General features: G+C 44.4%; 1 protein-coding gene across 6 annotated transcripts in view; it reads left to right on the forward strand.

Moving 5' to 3' along the window:
* The first annotated feature begins 6,337 nt into the window (after positions 1-6,337).
* LOC102246574 (chromosome unknown open reading frame, human C16orf70) overlaps positions 6,338-24,712 on the forward strand; it is a 32,812-nt gene continuing 14,437 nt past the window's right edge. The window contains exons 1-5 of one of the 6 annotated variants that reach the window (XM_014547835.1): positions 6,338-6,407; positions 6,515-6,635; positions 12,029-12,111; positions 18,635-18,718; positions 23,527-23,570. In XM_014547835.1, the coding sequence (XP_014403321.1) occupies positions 6,572-6,635; positions 12,029-12,111; positions 18,635-18,718; positions 23,527-23,570 (275 nt within the window). In that variant the 5' untranslated portion in view covers positions 6,338-6,407; positions 6,515-6,571. Of the gene's footprint in view, positions 6,636-12,027; positions 12,112-16,648; positions 16,788-18,634; positions 18,719-23,526; positions 23,571-24,712 lie in introns of those variants that run through there. The other 5 variants (XM_014547836.1, XM_014547839.1, XM_014547837.1 and 2 more) reach the window with 5 other exon arrangements.

Genomic DNA, 24,712 nt, shown 5'->3' on the forward strand with positions numbered 1-24,712 from the left:
AAGCCCACTCATGTGGTCATTGACTGGCCTCAGCTTCTCACAGACCATTGAATGAAAAAGCCCTTGATTCCTAGCTAGGTGTTGGGATGGAGACCTCCTCCACATGGGTGTCTCCATAGGGCAGCTCACAGCTTAGCAGCTGGCTTCTCCAGAGCTAGTGACCCAAGAAAAAGTGCATGCCCATGATGAAAGCCAGTCTTTTTAATAACCTATTCTTTGTGTTGCCATAGTCTGTATGTTAGAAGTGAGTCACTGGGTCAGGCCCACACTCAATGGGAGGAATAGTAAGCTTCATCTCAGAAGAAAGGCATGTCAAAGAGTTTGTGGATGCATTTTTAAAACCACCACAGCCATATTGCCACATCTATGTGTATATGCAAGACAACATTGATGTTTTGATCTTCCAAACATCTTTAGAGATAAGATTTCATTCTTTTGCAGGCAGATTTCAAGGCACGATTCCCCCTAGATCGCATCAATTTCCTTTCTTGCCCCACATCTTTCAAAAATGTTTCAAGGCTAGAAAATTACAGTTGTAGGATGGCATCATGAGTGGAAGTTGGCAGTTTGGTTTAAATATAGCATACTCAGATAACTAAGTCACTATATTAGTCAACTGGCAACTTTTGGTTAGAATAACTTCAGCAACTTGAGAGTTAAGGGGTTTATTGGCCTTATTCAGATTTCAGAAACATTGGGAAATATGAGTAGATAAAATGGAGGGAAAAATTTTTTAATATGTTTTTATTGATTTGGAAGAGTGAGGGAGATAGAAAACATGGATGAGAGAAAAACACATCCATTGGCTGTCTCCTTGCATGCTTCCTGCTGGGAATGGAGCCTGAAACCTGGGCATGTGCTGTGACTGGTAATCCAACCAGTGACCTCCTGGTGCATGAGTTGACACTCAACTGCTGAGCCATACCAACCGGGCAGAAATTTTTATTAGAGAAGATAATCTGAATCTATGATGTCCAATTTGGTAGGTACTAGCCACATGTGGCTATTGAGCATTTGAAATATGGCTAGTTGAATTTTTTATATTTAAATTTTAAAACTCAAGTAGTGTTAAATGTTTTTTGTTAAACAAAACTTTGTTTTAGGAGGATTACATTTCACTTTAGTCTTTGAAAATTTAGTGTCCGAGTTGCGATGCACTGCTAGTGTAAGATATCAGATAGCAAAGATCTATTACCCCCAAAAAGGAATATAGGAAATTTCACTATTTTTTATTTATTTATTTATTTTGTTAATCCTCACCCAAGGATATTTTTCCATTGATTTTTAGAGAGAATGGAAGAGAGAAGGAGAGACGGAGAGAAACATCGATGTGAGAGAAACACATCAATTGTCAATTGGTTGCCTCCTGCAGGAGCCCTGACCAGGGCCCTGGGCCAGGGAGGAGCCTGCAACCAAGGTACATGCCCTTGACTGGAATTGAATCTGGGACCCTTTGGTCCACAGACTGATCCTCTATCCACTGAGCCAAACCAGCTAGGGCTCTATTTTTTTATTTTGATTACATATAAATATTTTTGTATACTGAGTTATATTGATATTTGATGTATTGGGTTAAATAAAATATTTAAATTTTATCTTTAATAAGGCTACTAGAAAATTTTTAATTACATATATTGGCTCACATCAATATTAAGATTTTTAAGTGGGCAAAGTATATAGATCATACAATCAAAAGGGAAAAAAGTTTTAAAAAGACTGAGGCTTACTATTACTGGGTTTTGTTTTGTTAATCCTCACCCAAGGATATTTTTTCCATTGATTTTTTAGGGAGTGGGGAGGAGGAGGAGGAGAGAAAGAGAGAAACATCAATTAGTTGCCTCCTGCATACATCTCTACGAGACCCTAGGAATCAAACCTGCAACCCAGGTATGTGCCTTTGATCAGGAATTAAACCTGCAACCCTTAGTGCACCAGCCTATGCTCTAACCACTGAACACACTAGTCAGGGCTATTACTGGTTTGTTTTTTAAGATTAAAACAAGCCCTAGCCGGTTTGGCTCAATGGATAGAGCGTCAGCCTGCAGACTGAAGGGTCCCGGGTTCAATTCCGGTCAAGGGCACATGCCAGGATTTTGGGCTTGAGCCCCAGTAAGGGATGTGCAGGAGGCAGCCAATCAATGATTCCCTCTCATCATTGATGTTTCTTTCTATCCCTCTCCCTTCCTCTCTGAAATTAATAAAGTACATGTATATATAAAATTATTCTCATTGATGTTTCTTTATCTTCCTCTCTGAAATCAATAAAAATATTAAAAGAAAACAAAATATTATTTTACCCCCTAGGATCATTTGGGGGGGTGTATATTCATTGCCCAAAATAGACTGGTCTCTGCCCTCAGGGTACATCTAACCTGGTCTGGGTGGTCAAAAAAGGCTTTCTTGAGACATTTAAGTTGAAATCTGAAGGATGGTAGACACTATGCCAGCAAAGATAAGCTGACAAAAGTATTACAGGAAGCCAGGCCAAAAGCATGGCAAATTTGAGAAACTAAGCAGTTGAGTATGACTAGAACATGGAATGGAGGGGCTGTAGCAGTGAGATGAGTCTGAAAGGGGCTGCAGAGGCCAGCGTGAGAGTCCTATGCAGTCCTGGGTGGACTTTCCCAGCCATGTTAAACTGTTTGGACTCTTTCCAAGAGCAAACTCAGAGCCATTGATGGGTTGAGTTTCAGGGAATGAGTACTTGATATAAAGCTGGTGGTGGTGTTTGATTGGAAAGAAAAAATTAGCAGAAAGTCCCATGGATTATATGGTCACCCAGTAGATTAAGGGTAGCTTAGTGAGCGTTGGAAACATTTCAGACCTGAGAAGCAAGTACAGGAGGCATAATTGACAATTTTCCCAGTTTTTCTTACCATGATAAACTGGTTGTATTGCCTTAACACTCCTAAATTTTTACTGGCTTAAAGACTTAACTCTTACTTGCTAAATACCCATCAGTGGTTGACCTAAGCTGACAGAGCAATCACTAGAGCATTGCCAACCATGTTACAAAGTCAAGAAGATAGTATAATGAAAAAGGCACTGGCTTTTGTTTTGTTTTTTTGTTAATCCTCACCCTAGGATATTTTTTCCATTGATTGTTAGTGAGAGTAGAAGGGAGGGAGGGGAAGGGAAAGAGAGACACACATCAATTGGTTGCCTCCCACACATGCCCCTATTGGTTTGAAACTGCAACCCAGATACATGCCCTTTACCAGGAATCCAACCCATGACCCTTGGTGCCCTAACCATTTTACAACACCAGTCAGTGCAGGGCACTGGTTTTTAAAACCTGAAATTGGCCCTGACTGGTTTGTCTCAGTGGATAGAGCGTCGGCCTGTGGACTGAAAGGTCCCAGGTTCGATTCCAGTCAAGGGCATGTACCTTGGTTGCTGGCACATCCTCAGTTGGGGGTGTGCAGGAGGCAGCCAATTGATGTTTCTCTCTCATCAATGTTTCTAACTCTCTATCCCTCTCCCTTCCTCTCTGTAAAAAAACAATAAAATATATATATTTTTAAAAACACCTAAAATTGACACACATGACTTCTGTTTACATTTTATTGGACCTGGAAAGTTACAGGGCTAACTTCACCTGGACAGGGAACTGCAATCCTACCTTTTGCCAAAAAAGTCAAAATATTTGTGAATAGCTGTAATGATTATCACAGGCCACTCTTTTTTTTTTTTTACCCTTAGGATGTCTGGGGTGGGATCAACTACTCTGTGTTTTATTTTTTTATTTTTTTTAATTTTAAGACTCCCCCCGCCCCCATGCAAAAGCATAAGAGTCTTTATTCAAGCCCGGGCTTGGCTCCCCTACCCTCCTTACTGTTGCAGCAGCAAGTGGCAGAGAGAGCTAATTTTAAGACTTTTAATATGCACACCACAGGCCACCCTTTCAATTATTAAATAAGTTTTCCTTTCCTCAAGAAAATACATTTACCTTGGGAGACAACCTCAAAGTCCCAGCTGGTCAGGCATTGAGCTAAAATTCTAAAACATTGGTTATCTGCCCTCTATATAGCCAGTATACAGTGGTGAAATAGGGACAGGAAAACTGCAGGAAACACTTCCATTCAAAAAAGGAAGGATAAAGTCACTGGTCTAACAATTATTCAATGTCATTGAGGCAACTGTCTGAGGCCCTCTGCCCTAAGAGAGGGAAGTTTTTTTTGAAAGGCCGATAGGGTGGGGTTCTCCAATCCATTGTTTTTCATGACCCTTCACCCCATCCCTGATTTGCAGATGCAGTTACCTTTTATTTCTGCTTTCAAACTGGCTTTTTTTTTTTTAACCTTGACAAATGCAACCATTAGTAACCGTGGTACTAAGATTCTATTTTCTAAGCTTTTCACTGAGGGCTTCAAACAGTACATTTCCTGCCTTCTAAGTTATCACAAGGGACAGTTTTAACAGAAGTATTCTAATCCAGACTGCAACGTCAGTTCCCCCAGGCTCTTTCCTGTCTGAGTAACAACTTGTGTTTTGATTCTTGACTCCTTTTCTCCCTCAATTCCTATATCTGTAGATCCTGCCAATGAATTCCATCAATTCTGTCACTATTAGATTTTTTAAAATTTTGTTACACACAAAGCATTTTGCCTGTAAGTGCAGTCCTCCTAACACATCTTTGAGATATTTCACAGGTGAAGAAACAAAGGCATAGAGAAGTGAAACAACTTGCTCAAGGCACAAAACTATTAAACGGCAGAACTGGGATTCAAATTCCTAGTTCATATATTTAAACCAACTATACTCTGACCTGAACCAGTCCCTGGATTTTTTTTTTTTTGGGGGGGGGGGGGGGGGCAGGCTTGGACTGCCATGATGAATACCTGTACTTCCTGAATACACTCTTATCGGTGCACCAGCAGGCAGTTCAATATCTGTTTTGTAAAATATATATTTTTATTGATTTCAGAAAGGAAGAGAGAGGGAGGGAAAGAGAGAAACATCAATGATGAGACAGAATTATCAGATCAGCTGCCTTCTGCATGCCTCCTACTGGGGATTGAGCCTGCAGGCCAGGTGGGCCAGACACGCCCTGGAGCCCTCCCAGTGTCCCTCCCCAGCTGGCCAACCTCCCTCGTCCCTCCCTGGCCCCAATCGTGTACCACTGGGGTCCCTCGGCCTGGCCTGTGCCCTCTTGCAATCCGGGACCCCTTGGGGGATGTTGGAGAGCCAGTTTTGGCCCCATCCCGCAGACCAGGCCAAGGGACCCCACTGGTGCACGAATTCGTGCACCAGGCCTCTAGTTTAGTAAAAAAAAACAATGCAAAAGAAAGCTTGGGTTCTGCCACCTAGGACCACAAGATCTCTTTAACTTTTCTGGGCCTCCTTTTTTCACCTGTAAAGTGAGGTACTGTATAAGCTTTCCTCTCAGATTGGTCTGTGAGAGTTGGCTTCCATAAAGGCCTGCCTCCAGAAGAGACCTGATTGCCTTTCAGTTTTAGAGTGCCTCTGGGCACTGGCCAATAGCTCAGGATGAACAGGTTTGAGAAGCCTCTCACTCAACTTGTAGATGGAGAAACTGAGGCACAAAGAGCACCAGAGGTTTGGTCTAGACCACACAGTGTTGGCAGCAAAGCTAGCTCTAGCTCAAGTCTGAGCTGTAGCCTTCGACCTCCGGTGGGGGCTGGGACTGGGGTGGAGGCGGGAGGGTGGCTGTTGGGAGAGGAACTGCTCACCTCTGGATGTGGTCAGCCCGAAGGCCCGACTAGCTACACACACACACACACACACACGCGCGCGCGCACACACACACACACACACACACACACACACACCCAGGAACTGGAACTTGAGCACATTCCTACTGGAACTTGAGCACATTCCTCACTCGCTTTGAGTTCCACCTCAGCCCCTGAGCAACTGGGTGGGGAAGGAGTCATTCCTGGAAACTAGAGGCAGCTGCAGCCGGCGTCAGTCTCGGCCCCAACCGGAGGTGGGAGGGTGCTCGCGGGCCCCGGGGCCCCGCGATTCCGCATCCTCCCTCCCTGCTGGGCCGCAGACTGTGCACCCTCGGAACTCGCTTTTTGCTTCCATTGAATGGGAGTCGGACGCGCGTGTAGATGGCAGATGGGGATTGTATAGCCATGTCACATGTGTTGCGTGGCGTACACATCCTTGTTTAGACGCGTGAAACGTGTGCGGCGCGGTGCGCAGATGTGGGGGTTCACGGAATATGGGGCTCCTCATCCCAGCCCTTCCAGATGGTACTGCCGGGCCTCCAGCCCGTCCCAGGCGCTAATCCGGAGTTTGCGCGTGCGCGACTCCGCCTTAGGCCCCTCCCCTGCGATGGAACCCCGCCCTCGCCACACTTTACGGCCCCGCACGCCACTTTTACGGCAGACGCTGCCGCTGTTGCCGCTGCCCCTACTACCGCGGCTGCTGCTGGTGAGGTGAGGTGCAGTGTTGGGCCGGTGTCGCCGGCGACCGGGGAGGAGTTGGGGAGCAGGGCCGCCGAGGGACGGCAGGGACGACGGGTTAGCTGCTGCTTTGTCCTCAGCTCCGGTCCCGTCTGCGCTGCCGCAGGGAGGCCGCCCCGGCCCGGCGAGCCGAACCAATGCTGGATCTGGAGGTGGTGCCTGAGCGCTCTCTGGGGAACGAGCAATGGGAATTCACGCTGGGTAAGTGTGGGGGTCCTCCCTCAGAACCCTGTTCTCTGGTTCTTACTTCCCTCCGGGCCCTTCCCGCCTCTGGCCTCTGCCCCTGACTCCCCAGTGCCCGCGGCTTGTCGCCTCTTCCGTCCTATTGGCTTTTGGGGCTCCAGGCACTAGATACCCGCTCCAACCGGCCCGACCCGCCCGTCTTTGGCTCGGCTGGGCCCAGACGCCCTCGCCTCCGGCCTTCACCGGGCCCCTCCCGGGACTGGTAGGGTAGTAATAATAATAACAATGACTGACACGCCCCAAACACTTGAGGACTAGCTCTGCTTTGTGGTGCGTAATTATCTCTGGACGGCCTTCTTGGGGTTGAAGGGTCGACACTGTTGTTATTCCTAGTCGCTATTTACTGATGAAATAGTTGAGAAGTGACTGACACTCTGAAACGCCGCAACAGGAGTCTCCCTTTGCTTTTCGGGGCTAAGAGTTGCCTCTTCGGAAGGGGAAACATAGCGCCCCCCGCCCCATCCCTTACTCTGGCGTTGGCGATCTGGTCAAAGGAGCTGGTTGAGGAGAGTCTGTGTGTTAAAGGAACTTTCTGACTTGTTCCCTTCTCGTTTTTAATTGTGGTCGATGTGGCGAGGTAATCCTAAACCCAGACCTTAGCTGAGAATGAAATAGGAGTTCAGGAAAAGTAACATTTAGTTTGTAGAACGTTCAATTAGGTCGTTTTGGTTTTTTGGGTGTTTTTTGGGTGTTTTTGGCCCGGTTTTTCTCATCCCCACTATCTTTATGTGTACAAATATTTGCATTCAGTAACGCCAGTGTGTGTTTACTTTGATGTTCCAGCACTAGGAAAAGGGGGCGGGGAGCAGGTGCTGGTGCTGTTTGTTTGTGCTTGGGCCTGAACTTTTGTCACACTAATTTGAGCGACTGGACTGAGTCAGCTGCTCTGTTGGGCTATAACTTATCCTGGAATCTGGAAGACTCACGTCTATGGAGACAGACAGGGCACAGGAGAAACTGGTAGGGCCCTGCTGGTGCCCAGTTGAACGATAAACCTCTGGATTGTGGGAGCCAGTTTTATTGAGAGGCCCTCCTCAACTTCTCTCATAACTAACGCCACTCCCACAGAGTTCTGCCCAAAATTTTCGCTGGTATGGAACACCCCAGCCTCTTGTGAAGCAACCAGAGCTTGATTTTGGGAGGCTAGTGATATCTTTGCCTCCAGACACATTCATCATGCTGGTGCAGTTTGGCTTCTAGTTAGGGAATTAACCTCTCCACCCACAGCTTCTGCTCACACCAGGATTTAACAGGACGGAGCGAGAACCACCACCATGGCTTCAGATTGTGCTTGATGCTACGACTAAGTTGTGGATCTCTGTGGTACAGGGTCTTCTTGGCCAAAAGTAATGATTAGGATGTTAGTTGAGAGCAGGATTTTGAAAAAACTAGGTGGGAGAACAAGACTTCTTTTGTCAACTGTTTTTTTAAAATATATTTTTATTGATTTTTTATAGAGAGGAAGGGAGAGGGATAGAGGGTTAGAAACATCGATCAGCTGCCTCCTGCACACCCCCCCACTGGGGATGTGCCCGCAACCAAGGTACATGCCCTTGACCAGAATCGAACCTGGGACCCTTCAGCCCTCAGGCCTATACTCCATCCACTGAGCCAAACCGGTTAGGGCTGTCAACTGTTGTTTTGATACTGGAACTCCCACTTTTTCTTTAATATATTTTTATTGCTTTCAGAGAGGAGGGGAGAGGGAGAAAGAGATAGAAACATCAATGATGAGACAGAATTGATCAGCTGCCTCCTGCAGGCCCCCTACTGGGAATCAAGCCTGCAACCCCAGCTTGTATCCTTGACCGGAATCGAACCCTGGACCTTTAAGTCTGCAGGCTGACGCTCTATCCACTGAGCCAATCCGGCTAGGGCCCACTTCTAACTTCCAGTTTTCAGGGGTCAAGGGTTTGGGCTGTTCTTTCAAACTGTCTAGCAACCAGAAACAGTGAAAAGACCATTTCTGTACATGGATCTAGAATTGAACTTTGGGGAAAAGTTCATAAAGGGGGCCTGAGCCTTGATGTTTTCTTTGTGGGTCTTAAAAGTCACTTTAAAATCCTGTCTGCCTTAGAGATGGTGGTCATTTAACTTCTCCAGACTAAAATAAAAGTTAGTCCTCTCCCCAGCCCTCACACGTCAAAACTGCAATTGGGGCTGAATTACATTCCTAGGCTAGAGAACCAGGCAGTGCTTAATTCAAGTCACCACAGCCTTGAAAGGTAATCTCCATTTGACAGCTGAGGCTCAGAAAGTTAAGAGATGATAAAAAGTAGGGGACAGATTTTTTGCTCCCACTGCTCTACCCTTCTGAGGATAGGCTCAGTTTTGTTTCTAGGTTTCTTTTTGGAATCTGTGCTAATGCAAATGTATCTAGACCTTGCCATTATCTGCCTGGCATCATAATGGGGAGCTGCATCCAACTTCTTGGCTGCTTTCCTGGCCTTTGTTTGATGTTGGGAGATTAGAGAAATGCCAACAACACAGGGACAGGAAAACCTAGGCCAAGAGGAATCTCTGAGAATGCCACTGATGGCTTGATCAGTGGTGGACTAAAGGCAGTGCAAATTTGAGATGTTTTTCAATGACATTCGCAGAATGCATTGGTGTGGAGGCATGTCTGAATTTATTTTTTAAATTTGTGTTGCAGCCCTGGCCAAGTAGCTCAGTTGGTTAGAGTGTCATCCCCATAAGACAAAATTGCTGGCTGGGTCTCTGGTTAGGGCACATAAATAAGTGGGACAACAAATCAATGTCAATATCTCTCCCTCTCTCTCTCTCTCTCTCCTCCTTCCTTTCTCTCAAATCAGTAATTTAAATATTTTTAAATAAATAAATAAGTGTTGAAAATGCCCAAAGATGGTAGGTTTAAGGGTCACTAGAGAATAGCCTTCTCTGAGATTATCTTGTTCCAGAGGGACTGAACACTCACTTTGTTGAAGGCAGCATGTACCTCTGGACTCCGCTTACAAACATTGAAAATTAAATAAGCTTAGTCTAGTGCAGCAGTTCTCAACCTGTGGGTCGCAACCCTTTCACAGGGGTCGCCTAAGACCATCGGAAAACACATATAATTACATGTTTTTGTGATTAATCACTATGCTTTAATTATGTTCAATTTGTAACAATGAAATTGGGGGTCACCACAACATGAGGAACTGTATTAAAGGGTCGCGGCATTAGGAAGGTTGAGAACCACTGGTCTAGTGGGAAGGAACTTTACAGAAATGGTGTGTTTTATTGTAATGGGGTAGAAGTTGTGTAGGGTGCTATGGAAGGAGAGAAGAAACTTGATCTGTGGAGTTCAGGGGGAAGGCTTCCTATCAAAAACCTACAGGAGCCCGGCAGGCATGGCTCAGTGGTTGAGCATTGACCTAGGAACCAGGAGGTCACAGTTGGATTCCTGGTCAGGGCACATGCCTGGGTTGCCGGCTCGATCTCCAGTGTTGGGCATGCAGGAGACAGCTGATCAATGATTCTCTCTTATCATTGACTAGAGGCCTAGTGCACGAAATTCGTGCACTTGGGGGGGGGTCCCTCAGCCTGGCCTGCGCCCTCTCACAGTCCTAGAGCCCTCGGGGGATGTCCCACTGCCAGCTTAGGCCCGCTCCCCATGGAGGCAGGAGAGGCTCCCAGCACTGACCACCAGGGGGCAGCTCCTGTGTTGAGCATCTGCCCCCTGGTGGTCAGTGTGCATCATAGCTGACATTTGGTTGATTTGCATATTAGCCTTTTATTATATAGGATGTTTCTATCTCTTTCTCCCTTCCTTCCTCTCTGAAATCAATAAAAATATATTTTAAAAAAACACTACAGGAGCCAGTACTATTCCTGGAGCAGCTAACATCAGGAGGACTCTATTAGAAGGCTACTGCCAGATTTCTTATCCAAACTGTCCATACATATAAATCTTCCAACCAAGTTAAAACAAAACAGTGGGCCCGACTGGTGTGTCTCAGTGGTTGAGCATCAACCTATGAACCAGGAGGTCATACATTTCGATTCTGGTCAGGGCACATGCCAGGACTGTGGGCTCTATCCCCAGTAGGGGGTGTGCAGGAGGCAGCCGATTGATTCTCTATCATCATTGATATTTCTACCTCTCTCTACCTTCCTCTCTAAAGTCAATAGCAATATGTTAAAAAAAGGGGGGGGGGAGATAAATGGTATGTAAGGAACTATAACCAATTGGATATTATAATTAGAGCACGATGTACTGCTGGAAGAAGAAAATAGGTTCCCTAGATTCCCAATTCTCTTTGGTAGTAGCTGCCTGGGACACTATCAAGGAGTCTCTGGGTTCACTGGAAAAGAGGATACCTGGAATAAAGTGTGTTATGGGATGGGTTTAGGAAGGAAGTTTAGAGACTAGATTTTGAAAGATGGGGAAGGATGAGGCATCTAGAGGTTCTGGTTTGAATGACTGGGTAGATGTAGAGGTCAGAATACAGAAAAGAAGCCAAATTTCAGAGAGTTGAATAAAACACATACTGTCCTTGCACTTATAAAACTATGTCTTTGTTTTTGGATTGTCTGGGACTTTGTTTTAAATTGCCTCTCTGTGTGTGTCTTGTTTGAAATATAATGTGTCTTTTTGTTTGAAAACATACTTTTTGGTGTTCCCTGTGAGTCCCTGAACTTTTGAGAGGCCATTGGGATTGGGATTTTTTAAACGGGAGCATATATAAGTCTATTTATAATGGGCCATCAGTTCACAAATCAAGTGTTAAGATTTAGAAGATATTTGTGATAAATAAGGATAAAAATCCTTAGTAAAATAAGTCGATTCTGGTAGGTGTGTGAGGAAGGAACTTTCCTAGGGTATACATAGTCCATGGCACAGTGAGAAACAGGCCTCATTCTCCAGAGTCACCCAGTTGGTGCTTTCTCACTCTTTTGGTTCATGCTGACTTTGCCTTCTCAAAGCTCTTCGCTTGGGATCAACACAAAAGTTCCCATTTGTATATTAACTCCCTTCCCTTATACAATTCAACTATTCCCTTAGTGCAGTGGTCGGCAAACTGCAGCCCCTTGAGTGTGGCTGTTCCACAAAATACCACGTGCGGACGCGCACATGCAGTGCGATTGAAACTTCGTGGCCACACTCAAGGGGCCAAAGAACCGCATGTGGCTCTCGAGCCGCAGTTTGCCGACCACTGCCTTAGTGCTTGCTGCTAACTTTATTCTAGCTCTTACTGCTTATTGAACTTTGAACTTAGTCTTGTTTCTGTAAACCTTAGTGACACCCACCCCAAACTTGACTGCAGGCACCAATACCTAGCACAGTGGTAGATGTTCGTAAATGGACAACCCACGTAACCCACACAGGTGTCCTTGCTTTATTTCAGGAATGCCTCTGGCTCAGGCAGTAGCCATTCTTCAGAAGCACCGTCGCATCATCAAAAATGTCCAGGTTCTCTACAGTGAACAGGTGAGCTGATTTGTTTACTGAAATAGCATCCCTAGTCAGTGAGTCATCCCCAGAGGTTGGTGATTTGGGGGAGGGGCTGACGGGCAGGGATTGTTGGGTCAGTGTATTCGAATAGGAGACTCTTCAGCACTAGTCAGTTATCAAGCATTTTCTTTTTTTAATTCTAAAACTTTTGGTCTTGATAACCTGTTGCTGCCAGGTTTTGAGGATCTGTAATAACTGAACGTGTGTTTGTGTGTGTGTGTGTGTGTGTGTGTGTGTGTGTGTGTCTGTCCCTGACACAGACTTTTCAGTGGGAGGTCACCTCGGACTATCTGGTCTTCTAGAGTACTTGCTTTCCATTTATTATTTCTTGTCCAATTTATGGTAGTCTCTATTAAATGTTGGTCATTTGTGCCAGGAATTAACCCCTATAGTATGTTGCATGCACCTACAAAGACCTTTTTAGCCCAGCTGGCATGGCTCAGTGGTTGAGCCTTGTCCTATGAACCAGGAGGTCACAGTTGCATTCCTGGTCAGGGCACATGCGTGGGTTGTGGGCTTGATCCCCAGTGTGGTATGTGCAGGAAGCAGCCGATCACTGATTTTTTCTTATCATTGACTAGAGGACCAGTTCACAAAAATTGTTGCGGGGAGAGGGGGTTGTCCCTGAAGCCTGCTGTCGGACATCCTTAGTGCTGCTGTTGAGGCGGGAGAGGCTCCTCCCACCGCCACTGTGCTCACCAGCCGTGAGCCTGGCTTCTGGCTGAGTGGTGCTCCCCTTGTGGGAGCACACTGACCACCAGGGGGCAGCTCCTGCATTGAGCGTTTGCCCCCTGGTGGTCAGTGCACATCATAGCGACCGGTTGTTCCGCCACTCGGTCGATTTGCGTATTAGCCCTTTATTATATAGGATAGGAAGTTTCTCTCTCTCTCCCTTATTTCCTCTCTGAAATCAATAAAAATATTTTTTTTAAAAACAAACACTTTTTTAGTTTCCAGTAAGAGTATACTTTAGGTTAGCACCAGAGAAGAACTTTCTGAACATCAGAATTTTTTAAATAATATTTGATTTTTTTAAGTATGTAAAGTTAGAAGCTATTTTTCATAGTCCTTTAGAAATAGGATTTTTCCATCTCTCTAAAAATGCAATTTCCCTTCCACTGACTTTTTAAAAAAAAAATATTTCTTTATTGATTTCAGAGAGGAAGGGAAAGGGAGAGAGAAATAGAAACGTCAATGATGAGAGAGAATCATTGATTGGCTGCCTCCTGCACGCCCCACCCTGGAGATCGAGCCCACAATCCGGGCATGTGCCCTTGACCGGAATCGAACCTGGGACCTTTCAGTTCACAGGCCAACGCTCTATCCACTGAGCCAAACCAGCCAGGGCTCCACTGACTTCTTTGAAATCTGTGATTCTTCTATGACAGACCATGTGCAGCAACCTTTTGGTGCTGTATGTGTCACAAACCTCAGGGAATAGTTTTGCTCCTATACAGGCTGCAGGCTGTCCTCAAGTGGCTTTTCTGAGGCCGTTTAAGTACCAATTTGATGATTTTAGTTGCATTTTTTTTTCAATTAGTTTCAGATCCGAAAGCAAGTGACAGATTATTTTTGGCATGAAGGATTAGAAGTGGGTTATAAAGTGAAGAATAGTAGCTTTTCCTCTTTGTTACAGGTCATTCATAACCTAGTCTGACTTTCAGTGTTAGACCCAGAGGGAATTATAAGTAGCAGGCATCAAAATGGGAAGCAGCTTAAGAAAATTGGCTTGCCCTAGCTGGTTTGACTCAGTGGATACAGCGTCAGCCTGGAGACTGACGGGTCCCAGGTTCGATTCCGGTCAAGGGCGCAGGCCTGGGTTGCGAGCTCCGTCCCCAGTGAGGGTTGTGCAGGAGGCAGCCAATCAATGATTCTCGCTCATCATTGATGTTTCTCTCTCTCTCTCTCTCTCTCTCTCTCTCTCTCTCTTCCTGCCCCCTTCCTCTCTGAAATCAATAAAAATATATTTAGAAAAAAATAAAATTGGCTTGCTTCTTGAACTTATAAGTAATTTCCAGATTTAGTTTAATCAGATTTGGGCACCCCAAGATTAGATGCATTTGAAAATAGGCTTTCTTTTTATTCAAATATTTTTTTATTATTTCAGAGAGGAAGGTTAGAGAGAAAAACATCAATGGTGAGAGAGAATCATCGATTGGCTGCATCCTGCATGCCTCCCACTGGGGATCAAGCCCGCAACCTGGGCATATGCCCTGACCGGGAATCAAACCATGACCCCCTGGTTCATAGGTTGAGGCTCAACCACTGAGCCACAACCACCCGGGCATGTTTTATTTCTTATATCACTGACTTTGTTGTTAGTCTTCCAATTTTGGAGTACAAATAGTAGTTTTAGCATTAAACTAATTTTCCCCAATATTGTCTAACCAACTAGAATCAGTTAGAAAACATGGGTTTAATAATTAGTCTGGTTCTCCTGTGAAGTGGATATAGTTTCCTTATAGAATAATCTTTTTTTTTTTTTTAATCTTTATTGTTCAGATTACATTTGTTCCTCTTTTTTTCCCCCCCATAACTCCCCTTCTCCCAGTTCCCGCCCCACCCTCCGCCCTCACTCCCCACCCACTGTCCTCATCCATAGGTGCACGATTTTTGTCCAGTCTCTTCCCGCATCTCTCATTCCCCTTTCCCCCCCAAGAATAGTCAGTCCATTCCCTTTCTATGTCCCTGATTCATTATAATCACCAGTTCATTCTGTACATCAGATTATTTATTCACTTGATTCTTAGATTCACTTGTTGATAGATGCATGTTTGTTGTTCACAATTTGTATCTTTACCTTTTTCTTCTTCCTCCTCTTAAAGGATACCTTTCAGCATTTCATATAATACTGGTTTAGTGGTGATGAACTCCTTTAGCTTTTCCTTATCTGTGAAGCTCTTTATCTGACCTTCAATTCTGAATGATAGCTTTGCTGGATAAAGTAATCTTGGTTGTAGGTTCTTGCTATTCATCACTTTGAATATTTCTTGCCACTCCCTTCTGGCCTGCAAAGTTTCTGTTGAGAAATCAGCTGACAGTCGTATGGGTATTCCCTTGTAGGTAATTGAGTCTCTTTCTCTTGCTGCTTTTAAGATTCTCTCTTTGTCTTTTGCTCTTGGCATTTTAATTATGATGTGTCTTGGTGTGGTCCTCTTTGGATTCCTTTTGTTTGGGGTTCTCTGCGCTTCTTGGACCTGTAAGTCCATTTCTTTCACCAGGTGGGGGAAGTTTTCTGCCATTATTTCTTCAAATAGGTTTTCAATATCTTGCTGTCTCTCATCTTCTGGCACCCCAATTATTCTGATGTTTGTACGCTTGAAGCTGTCCCAGAGGCTCCTTACACTATCTTCGTATTTTCGGATTCTTTTTTCATTTTGCTTTTCCGGTTGGGTGTTTTTTGCTTCTTCGCATTTCAAATCTTTGACTTGATTCTTGCGCTCCTCTGGTCTGCTATTGGGTGTAATATTCTTTATTTCAGAGCGTGTATGCTTAATTTCTAGTTTCTTTATCATAGCATCGAGGGTCTCATTAGTTTTCGTGAAGCTCTCCAAAAGTTTATTGCAAGCCCTCAAAATTGCGTTTTTTAGCTCTATATCCTCCATTTCTGTCATGTTTTTTTGTCTCCGCATTTTTTATGCTTTCTTGGTGCACCCCCTAGTGGTCTTTGTGCGCAGTCTTGTTCTAGTTGAGCCTTGATTGTTGTAGTTAATACTAGAGGGATTTGACCACCAGGCCGACTGGCTGTGTGAATCAGCTGTGTCTGCCGCGGAAAACTTCTGTCCTCTGGGGAGGTGCTAATCTAGCCTTTGCCTGAGGCGATCCGGCAAATGGCTCTGCGCAGGGCTTGGGCGGGGCGGGCTCAACAGGGCGGGCGGAGGGAGCGGTTATAGCCCCTCTCAGTCCCGTTCCCAGAGGCTCTGCTTCTCAGAACCCCAGGAACCGCTGCAAACCTCGGAGAGAAAGCTGCCTTCCAACTGATGCCAGACACTCCCGCTTCTCCCGTTTGGGTCCGAGTCCCCAGCGATTCGCCCGTATCTGGAGCTCAGAGTCTGAGACTCCCCCCTGACCGAAAACGACAACCGCGCTCTCAGCCACCAGCCCGCTTTGCGCGCGCACCTCCGCACCTGAGTATTTTCCACACTGCGCCTCCTCTGAGCCTCGGTGTGCTGTTATTTTTCCTTCTAGTTGAAGAGTCTCTCCTCAGCCAGCCTTCCTGTGGTTCTGGGTGATGTCCGTTCCGTCTTTTAGTTGTATTTTTGAAGTGGTTGTTTGCGGCAGCAGTCTCCGGTGTTTACCTATGCCACCATCTTGCTCAGAATCCTAGAATAATCTTTTGATGCGGATCAAGAGGAGATGGTCTCTCAGAGCTCTGATATAGTGCTTCTTACATGTGGTCCTTTCCTCTTCTGCCCTCCTTCCATTCCTTTCCCATTTGTGTCCTTGTTTCCCATTAAGTGCAGAGAATAGTTTGACCTGTTAAACCTTTCAAAACTATCTTGTTTGTCTCCAGCAAATCACACCTTGGAAATTTAATGCGCATATCAAGTAGCCCCATTTTTCTTAGAGGGAGAGGATGTTAACGACTTGCAACAGACAGCTTTACTGAACTGTTTCATATGGAGGACTGCATAGTGCCTAAGCACCACATAGTATGTGTGTATTTTTGTTCTGGAGATAAAAGGTACTAATAAAACATTGTGAAGATGATTTATTTGCTTCCTTTTAAAAATTGCTCAGTTGCACAAAAAATTCTTTTTTAATTTTTATTTATTTTGCTTAGTTATATCCTGCATTGTAATAATGCCAAGAAGAAATGATCAGTTCTTGGGAGAGTGTAAGAAAATCCAGATCCTCCCAGCATTCTTCCTCTAATCATGGATCTTGAAAGATGCTAAAATGTTGCTTCATCCTGCTTTCCCCTATGGGCTAACCCTCTCAGAAATGGAACTGTGTGTTCTGGGTTCAGAATAAGGTCAGGGTTCATAGTCCATTATCTTGTCTTGCTTGAGACCTAATGGTTTAGGCATTCATACAGCAAGCATTCTTCTAATGTTTGCCAGGCATGATGGTGCTACCATGGCCTCTACCTTGTAAAGATCAATGGGGTTTAGGGGAGCAGTCTGTGCTAATCACAGAAGGCTCTTTGGAGAGAATTTTTCTACTGAGACCTACACCAGCAGTGAGTGGCACAGTCTTTCTCTCTCTGACAGCCGCTCTTTTTTTTTTTTAATATATTTTATTGATTTTTTATAGAGAGGAAGGGAGAGGGATAGAGAGTTAGAAACATCGATGAGAGAGAAACATCGATCAGCTGCCTCCTACACACCTCCTACTGGGGATGTGCCCGCACCCAAGGTACATGCCCTTGACTGGAATCGAACCTGGGACCTTTCGGTCTGAAGGCTGATGCTCTATCCACTGAGGCAAACCAGTTAGAGCTGACAGCCACTCTTCTCTCATTCACTGCCTGCTTTGAGACGCTTTATAAAGAAACTTCTCTAAATCCTTTTGAGAACTGTGTGCCAGTTTTAAGAAAGGGCAGAGTTTTGGATGGTCCTGTTTTTCTTCTGCTGGGCAACCTGGTTAGGGCTATGGTGAGTTTTCACGTGTTGAGTCCTTGAATTGATTGCATTGGACTAGAAGCAGGCAGGTGGGGCATACATGAGGAAAGCGTGCAGTGTGCTTAGTGCTTTCTGACCCACTACCTATGAAACTAGAGCTCAGAGAAGTTCTGAGAGTCACGTAAGGTCACCAGCTCACCTGGACTCAAGGCCAGCTTTGTCCAGTATTCTGTGCTGCTACTCCCCTCCCCCCAGGACTCAGAAGGGGCAAATGTAGAAATATGACTCCTTAGATCTTAGACTTGGGCCTTTCAGAAAGAAGCACATGTGATATGAGATGGGGAGGGGGGGGGAAAGAGGAAGAGTGTCATCTCATACATAATCAGATCACAAAAGTACTTATTTGTCCTGGAATATGGCCTAAAACAGTCAAAAATAAAAAGTGTTCCCTGTGGATGGTACAGCCTGGGAGTGAATGGATATAGGTTCAGCCAAAATGCATTGGGCATTACCTGCTGAATTTGGATCCTCATGAGGCTTTTTCACGTGGTCTGCATTCCTCATCAACTGTTCTGTCTGTTTGACAGCAGTAAACCCATACTACAGATTTGTACCCTGGACCCTCAAAAGAAAGTGGCCTCTATACTCACATAATTTTAGCCCTTTTCCCCAAGTATTATTACTCCAAACCTATAATAATACAGGCTTTGGAAAAGAGATGCTCTTTTCAGCCAATATTATAAAGTAGCAGCTGTAGGCTGGAAATAGAGCACACTGCATTCATGCAATAGTTTGTTTCTGGCTTCCAAACCTTGTTAGTTGGGGGAGGGAGTCTGCACTTAGATATTCCCTGTGTATTGCATATATATTGTAATGCTTTCAGTAGGTGCCGGTAAGTAAATTAATTGTTTGGAGTGTGTGTTTTTATTTTGTAGTCTCCTCTAAGCCATGACCTCATCCTTAACCTGACTCAGGACGGGATCAAACTACTGTTTGATGCTTTCAATCAGAGACTTAAGGTAACTAAAGTTTCATGTCAGGCTGATTAATATGTGCTGTTATGAGATGTTTCTTAAACTCCTAAGTGGGAGTAAACTTCCTTGGTTCAGAGACTGCCAGGAGGTAGGAGACTGAAGCCTTGCCTGTTTCTCTAAAAAGAGAAACTGGGTCTGGTAGTGGAAATATTCTGGGAAGGACTCTAGTCCTAGGCTCTGGAGGGGAAAGGGAAAGAGTATTGAGGATTTAGGGAATGTGGTATGGGGAGGGGGCTTTTATATTAAATAGGAAAATGAGAGGAGCTAAGTATATGGCATAGATTCTCCTGAGTCTTTAAAAAGGTACTAAAACTCAGCAATTCCAATCCTGGGTGTCTAGTCAAGAAATGAAAACATCCACAAAATAGAGGGGGGAAAAACTTGTACAAAAATATTCTTAGCATAAGCAGAAATGATTCTAGCAGCTTTATGCATAATAGACACAAGATGAAAAACAACCCAGTGTTCGTTAGTGGGTGAGTGGATGAGCAAAGTGAACTATGTTCATGCAGTGAAGTGTAATATGACAAAAAATGGACAGTTTACTCCTGCCTCAACATAGATGGATCTCAAAAACATTATGCAAAAGAATTAAGTGAAATAAAAACAGTCACAAAGGACCGCCTTAAAAAAAAAAAAGGTACTAACAATGAGGTTTAATGGCAGAATAGGACCACAAGATTTTTCTTTTTTTTATATATTTTATTGATTTTTACAGAGAGGAAGGGAGAGGGATAGAGAGTTAGAAACATCGATGAAAGAGAAACATCGATCAGCTGCCTCCTGCACACTCCCTACTGGGGATGTGCTGCAACCAAGGTACATGCCCCTGACCGGAATCGAACCTGGGACCCTTGAATCTGCAGGTCGATGCTCTTTCCACTGAGCCAAACCAGTTAGGGCAAGGACCACAAGATTTTAGTCAGGTTTATATATCTTATTTTACTTTATTCTTCGGTCAAGTAACATGACTTAGAAGATGAAAATTAGAGTAGTTTTTCCTAAAATGCTGAGATTGGGGCTCAATAAGTTTGAGGAAATGTAAACAAACAGCTTGCTGGTGTGCAGGGTTGTCTTAATTAGTGCTCAAGTGCAATTTACTAACACCTGCTTCAGTCCAGGATGTTTTTAATACACTGTTTACAAATGCCTGGGCTTTACAGGTTAGTCATGTGACATCAGACTCAAGCCCCAGAGTCACAAGGTTGAATGTGGCTCTGGGCAGTGGCATGCCAAAGCCATCATCCTAGTTAGGATATGGAGTTGTCTTTCCAAAAGACTTAGATACTTCCTAGTTCTCGACATACTGTCACAGGTGAGCTGCTGAGGAGATAAGATAGAATATGGAAAAAGAATCTTTACATGAAATGAGAATTCCTCATTAATGATTTTTCAAAAGCAGGGTTTGATGTCACCATTGTTAGCCCCACATCTCCCTCGCCTCTCCTTGTGGACTTAGTTGTCCTGTCCTCACTGACCCAAAGTTTTACACTGGGAAAAGGGATAGGATGGCCTTCAGTGTGGCTTCATCGCAAATTGGGGGAAATTAATCTGGAAACACCTTTACAAAGAGTCATTTGCCTTTAACTTGGTAAATCCACTTTAGGAAACATAACTTAAAAAGGTTATGGGGAGGGTAATGTTGCCAGATATTTATAGCAGGGCTTTTCATAGTAATGAAAAGCTGGAAGTAACCTAAGTGGACAACAAAAGGGGGTGGCTAGACGGCCCATCACAGAATCACAGCGTGGTAAGGACAAAATCATGTATAGGGTGTTTATTAAAATACATTTCATTTTCAGCTGTTAAAAGTGTGTATATATTTTTGGGGAGCACTTAGTACATATAAGGTCAGGGCTGAGTGCTTCCCATGCATTTCCTAATTTAATCCTAATAAGCCTGTGAGGTACAGTTTACCAGTCAGACAGCTGAGAAGAGGATAGTGGTTTGCCTGAACGAGTTTTTAACCCTATATTACCAGTGGCTTAAGCTCTGTTGTTGGGTATGGGAAATAAAAGTGATAAAAGCTGAAGAAAACAGTATGAGTACATTATGCAGAACGTGAGGAATGGGAAGTACATTAGATGGGTAAGGAGGTAAAGTCTTCTGCCTCTGTGTGGTCATTATGAAGAAGGAGGGGCTAGGGACCTGCCTGAGCCTCTGGAAACTGAGGAAGCAATCAGTCAGGTGCCCTTGCTTGGCATCAGGTCTGATCTGACCCATCTGCCTGCCCTTCCATCCGAGGGCTTTAGAATCCACCTCTCCCTTATGTTGTCTCCTGCAGTTTCCCTGACCCCTCACTTGCTGCCTATGAGTGAGCTCTGTGGAATGAAGCTTCACCAAGTCACAACCTTTACAGCCACCTGTCTTTTTCTTTCCTATTTTGGCTGCTGTCATGTCTCCTTTTCTCTCTGGTGAAATCAAGGACTTTTCCAGCCCAGAGGCTAGAAAATCATGAACTTTAGACTTCTTCAACTGCTTGTTCCTATGGCTCAGCTAACTTCATAGACTAAAATCTGCTGGTAGAGTCTCCTGGTGACATGAAGGACTCCCAGATGGTTAGCACTCTGGGTTCCTTGCCACAAGTGCCCCCCTGTCATTAACTCTGGTTCATTGGGCAGGCAGGGTTGAACCACCTCCAAGTGTTGGTCTGAGTGTAGCAGGTGGGTGACAGTGACATAGGAGGAACATTCTGGAGGCTTACCCCCCATGGTGAGTGGTGGGAAGCCCTTGAGGTGCCATTGCCAGCTGTTGTAATCAGAGGCCGAGTGCCTGCCTCTACTATATAAGCAGGGCTCTACTATATAACATGGGGCTCTGGCCTCAGTCAAAAGGCATACCAATTTGGCAAGATAGACTGCCATGCCCAGGCTTCCTGAAGGGGACACTTCCTGAAGGTGTCTTATGAATCATAGCTATTTCCCTTCCCTTCCTTGCATGACCTCTCTTGGCATCTCTTTTCATGCTTTCGAGCTACATGTTGCCCTTAGCTAGCTTCATAGCACTCCCACTCACCTGACATGTTGAGTACTTCCCCTTTGCAAACTAATAAGCCAGACCTTAGGGGCCTTAACTTAGTGGGACCAGTGGACAGCATACACAAGTAGTGTAGAAAAGGGTTGATTGAAGTGCTGTGATGGCCAGCAGAGCAAGTGATCCTTAGAAGCAGTTAGGATCAAAATAGCCACATTATAGTTAAGAGATGACTAAGTTGTAAATTCTGTGTTATGATATCTGAAGTTATAGACAAGGTCTGTCCAAGAGTGAATGCCTATTATGTCTCAGTTTCTGTAACAAAGCCAGATGCTCCTATACCTAATGCCCCTTCCAAAGTCAAACCCAGGTTGTCAGGGCAAAAAGACATTGAACCAGCTCTGTTTTTAGCCTCTAAAATGAGGCCCAATGTTCGGCTGGCTGGCTCAGTGGCTGAGCGTCAACCTATGAACCAGGAAGTCACGGTTCGATTCCCGGTCAGGGCACATGCCCAAGTTGCTGGCTCAGTCCCCATTGTGGGGCGTGTAGGAGGCAGCCAATCAATGATTCTCTCTCATCATTGATGTTTCTATCTCTCTCTCTTCCTCTCCCTTCCTCTCTGAAATCAATAAAAATATATTTTAAAAAATAAAACGAGGCCCAAGACCTCCCAGCTGCAGAATGGTGGATGGTTCTGAGGTCCCAGCCAGCTATCTGCTGGCTGCCAAGCCCTAGACATCATTGTCATAGAGGACTTCATAGTGCTTATTACTTGGTACCAATAGTGGCTGTGTGTTCAGTAACTTTTCCTTTGTCTCTGCCCTGAATTCTGGACATTTCCTTTGAGGCCAAGCTCACTGAAGATTCACCAGGGTTCTGAGGTCCTCCAGGTTTAGCCAGATGCCCTTCATTAAGGATATATCTGAATATTGTCCCAGTTGTCCTAAGCCCGTGGTCGGCAAACTTCGGCTCTCGAGCCACATGCAGCTCTTTGGCCCCTTGAGTGTGGCTCTTCCTAAGCCTTAGGAGTACCCTAATTAAGTTAATAACAATGTACCTACCTATATAATTTAAGTTTAAAAATTTGGCTCTCAAAAGAAATTTTATTCGTTGTACTGTTGATATTTGGCTCTGTTGACTAATGAGTTTGCCGACCACTGTGACCTAAGTTAATGTACTGTGACTTATTATTTAGCAGGATAGACCTCCCCCTCCATCTTTTTGTTCTGTAAACACAGTATTTTGAAGCTATTTTTGAAATTGATTTGGGTTTTTATATGCAGCAAAGTATAGAATGGAAGGAAGGAGGCTCCATATCCAAGGTTACAACCTTTTTAAAGAAAAATATGTTTTTATTAATTTTTTTAGAGAGAGGAAGGGAGGTTATGTGCCCTGATTGGGAATTGAATCAGCAACCTTTCAGTGCATGGATGACACTCAACCAACTGACCCACACTGGCCAGGGCTCTGAGGTTACAACCTTAACAAACCCATATATTTGTTTCTGTGGAGCGTTTCACTGTCCTGTAGGGATGGTATGTGCAGTCTTCTCTATGATACAACAGTAGATTAGGTACAGGAACCTTGACCCAGAGCATCCACAAACATCTGTTCAATCCACTGGAAGAGGGGGAAGGAGAGGTTAATGCTGTGTGTGGTATGGGTTTTTCATCCAGATTTAACAATGAGAACTAAAGATAATGTACCGTGCTTCCAGAGAATTTCAGCTAGTGATAGATTATTTTTTCTTTGCTATTCTGTAAATGTCTTCTTAATCTTCAACTACAGAGCATTAACAACTCTTAAAATTTTTTTTTTAGGTGATTGAAGTATATGACTTGACCAAAGTAAAGTTAAAATATTGGTGAGTTTTCTCCCTTGCTGGTATATGTCACAGGCTTGGTACAGTGGGCTTTATGTACTACACTCATTACATTAGTAAAGGAATGCCATCCACAGCAGTTCCAGGATTAGAGCCTGGTGCCATGATTTCCTCAGACAGCTCTCAAGCTTACTTAGTTTCCAGGAGAAAAGGAAATCTTACTAAGAACATGCTGTGAATATATGTCAAATTATTTACTTCTCTTGGCAAAGCAGGACCTCAGCTCAGAGGTGATTATAACTGTTTCTTGGGTCACAGCTGTCCTCTGCACGTTGTCTTTTTGGCACCTCTTTATGCTTTCATGAGCAATAGAATTGGGACAGTACAGATAGGTCTGACTCCAAATCCTATGCTAAAGAAAATGCCCAAAGGGCCACTGTTTAGGGACCAAAATCTGCTTTTTAGGATGATAATCTGTATGGTGCACAAATATTTGGCCCCTGTTATGGCAAGGCGCTATTCTAGCATCTAGAGTGCTCTGTTCAGTAAGCTTCCAAGGTCTGGCTGTCCTGGGCTTGAGTAATGGCTTCATAATTTTATTAATCTCTGTGACCTTGGGCAAGTTACTTGACCTCTTTGAGCTTGTTTCCTCATCAGAGAAATGAAACCAATAATGTGGCTGCTGGATTAGGAAGATTGCATGACATAATACTGGAAAATAAAGCACATAGCACAGTGCCTGGTTAACAAAGGTGTTCTATAAATGCTACTAATCTTCCAAAAAATTTTCTTAACCTTTAAGCATTCTCCTGAAAGTCATAAATGCCTTATCTTCATGCTCATCATCTGAAATCCTAAGCCCCCCTGTACTCCCAAGCCCACCTCCCAGGTGGGATCCATCCCAACCCCATCCATCTGCCGAATCACCCAATTAACCTGCCTTTTAAGAAAATTAGCTGCCTTGCTTGGCTACATCCTTTTAAGATATTCATCCCTTTTTAAGAAAGTTTTCAAGCCAACTATAGTAGGCATCCTGGGAAAACACATTAACACTGTTTATTCCTGAGGCCACTCTTTAAGTTTGGATACCTGGAGCTGAGACTGGATTTATTTCCTTCTGAATAGATGTCTTGGGAGGCCCTAGAGGACCAATTCTGTATATAAGCCTCTGGAGAATTGACTTG

This window comes from Myotis brandtii, unplaced genomic scaffold, assembly GCF_000412655.1.
Source record: "Myotis brandtii unplaced genomic scaffold, ASM41265v1 scaffold486, whole genome shotgun sequence".
Classification (NCBI taxonomy): domain Eukaryota; kingdom Metazoa; phylum Chordata; class Mammalia; order Chiroptera; family Vespertilionidae; genus Myotis; species Myotis brandtii.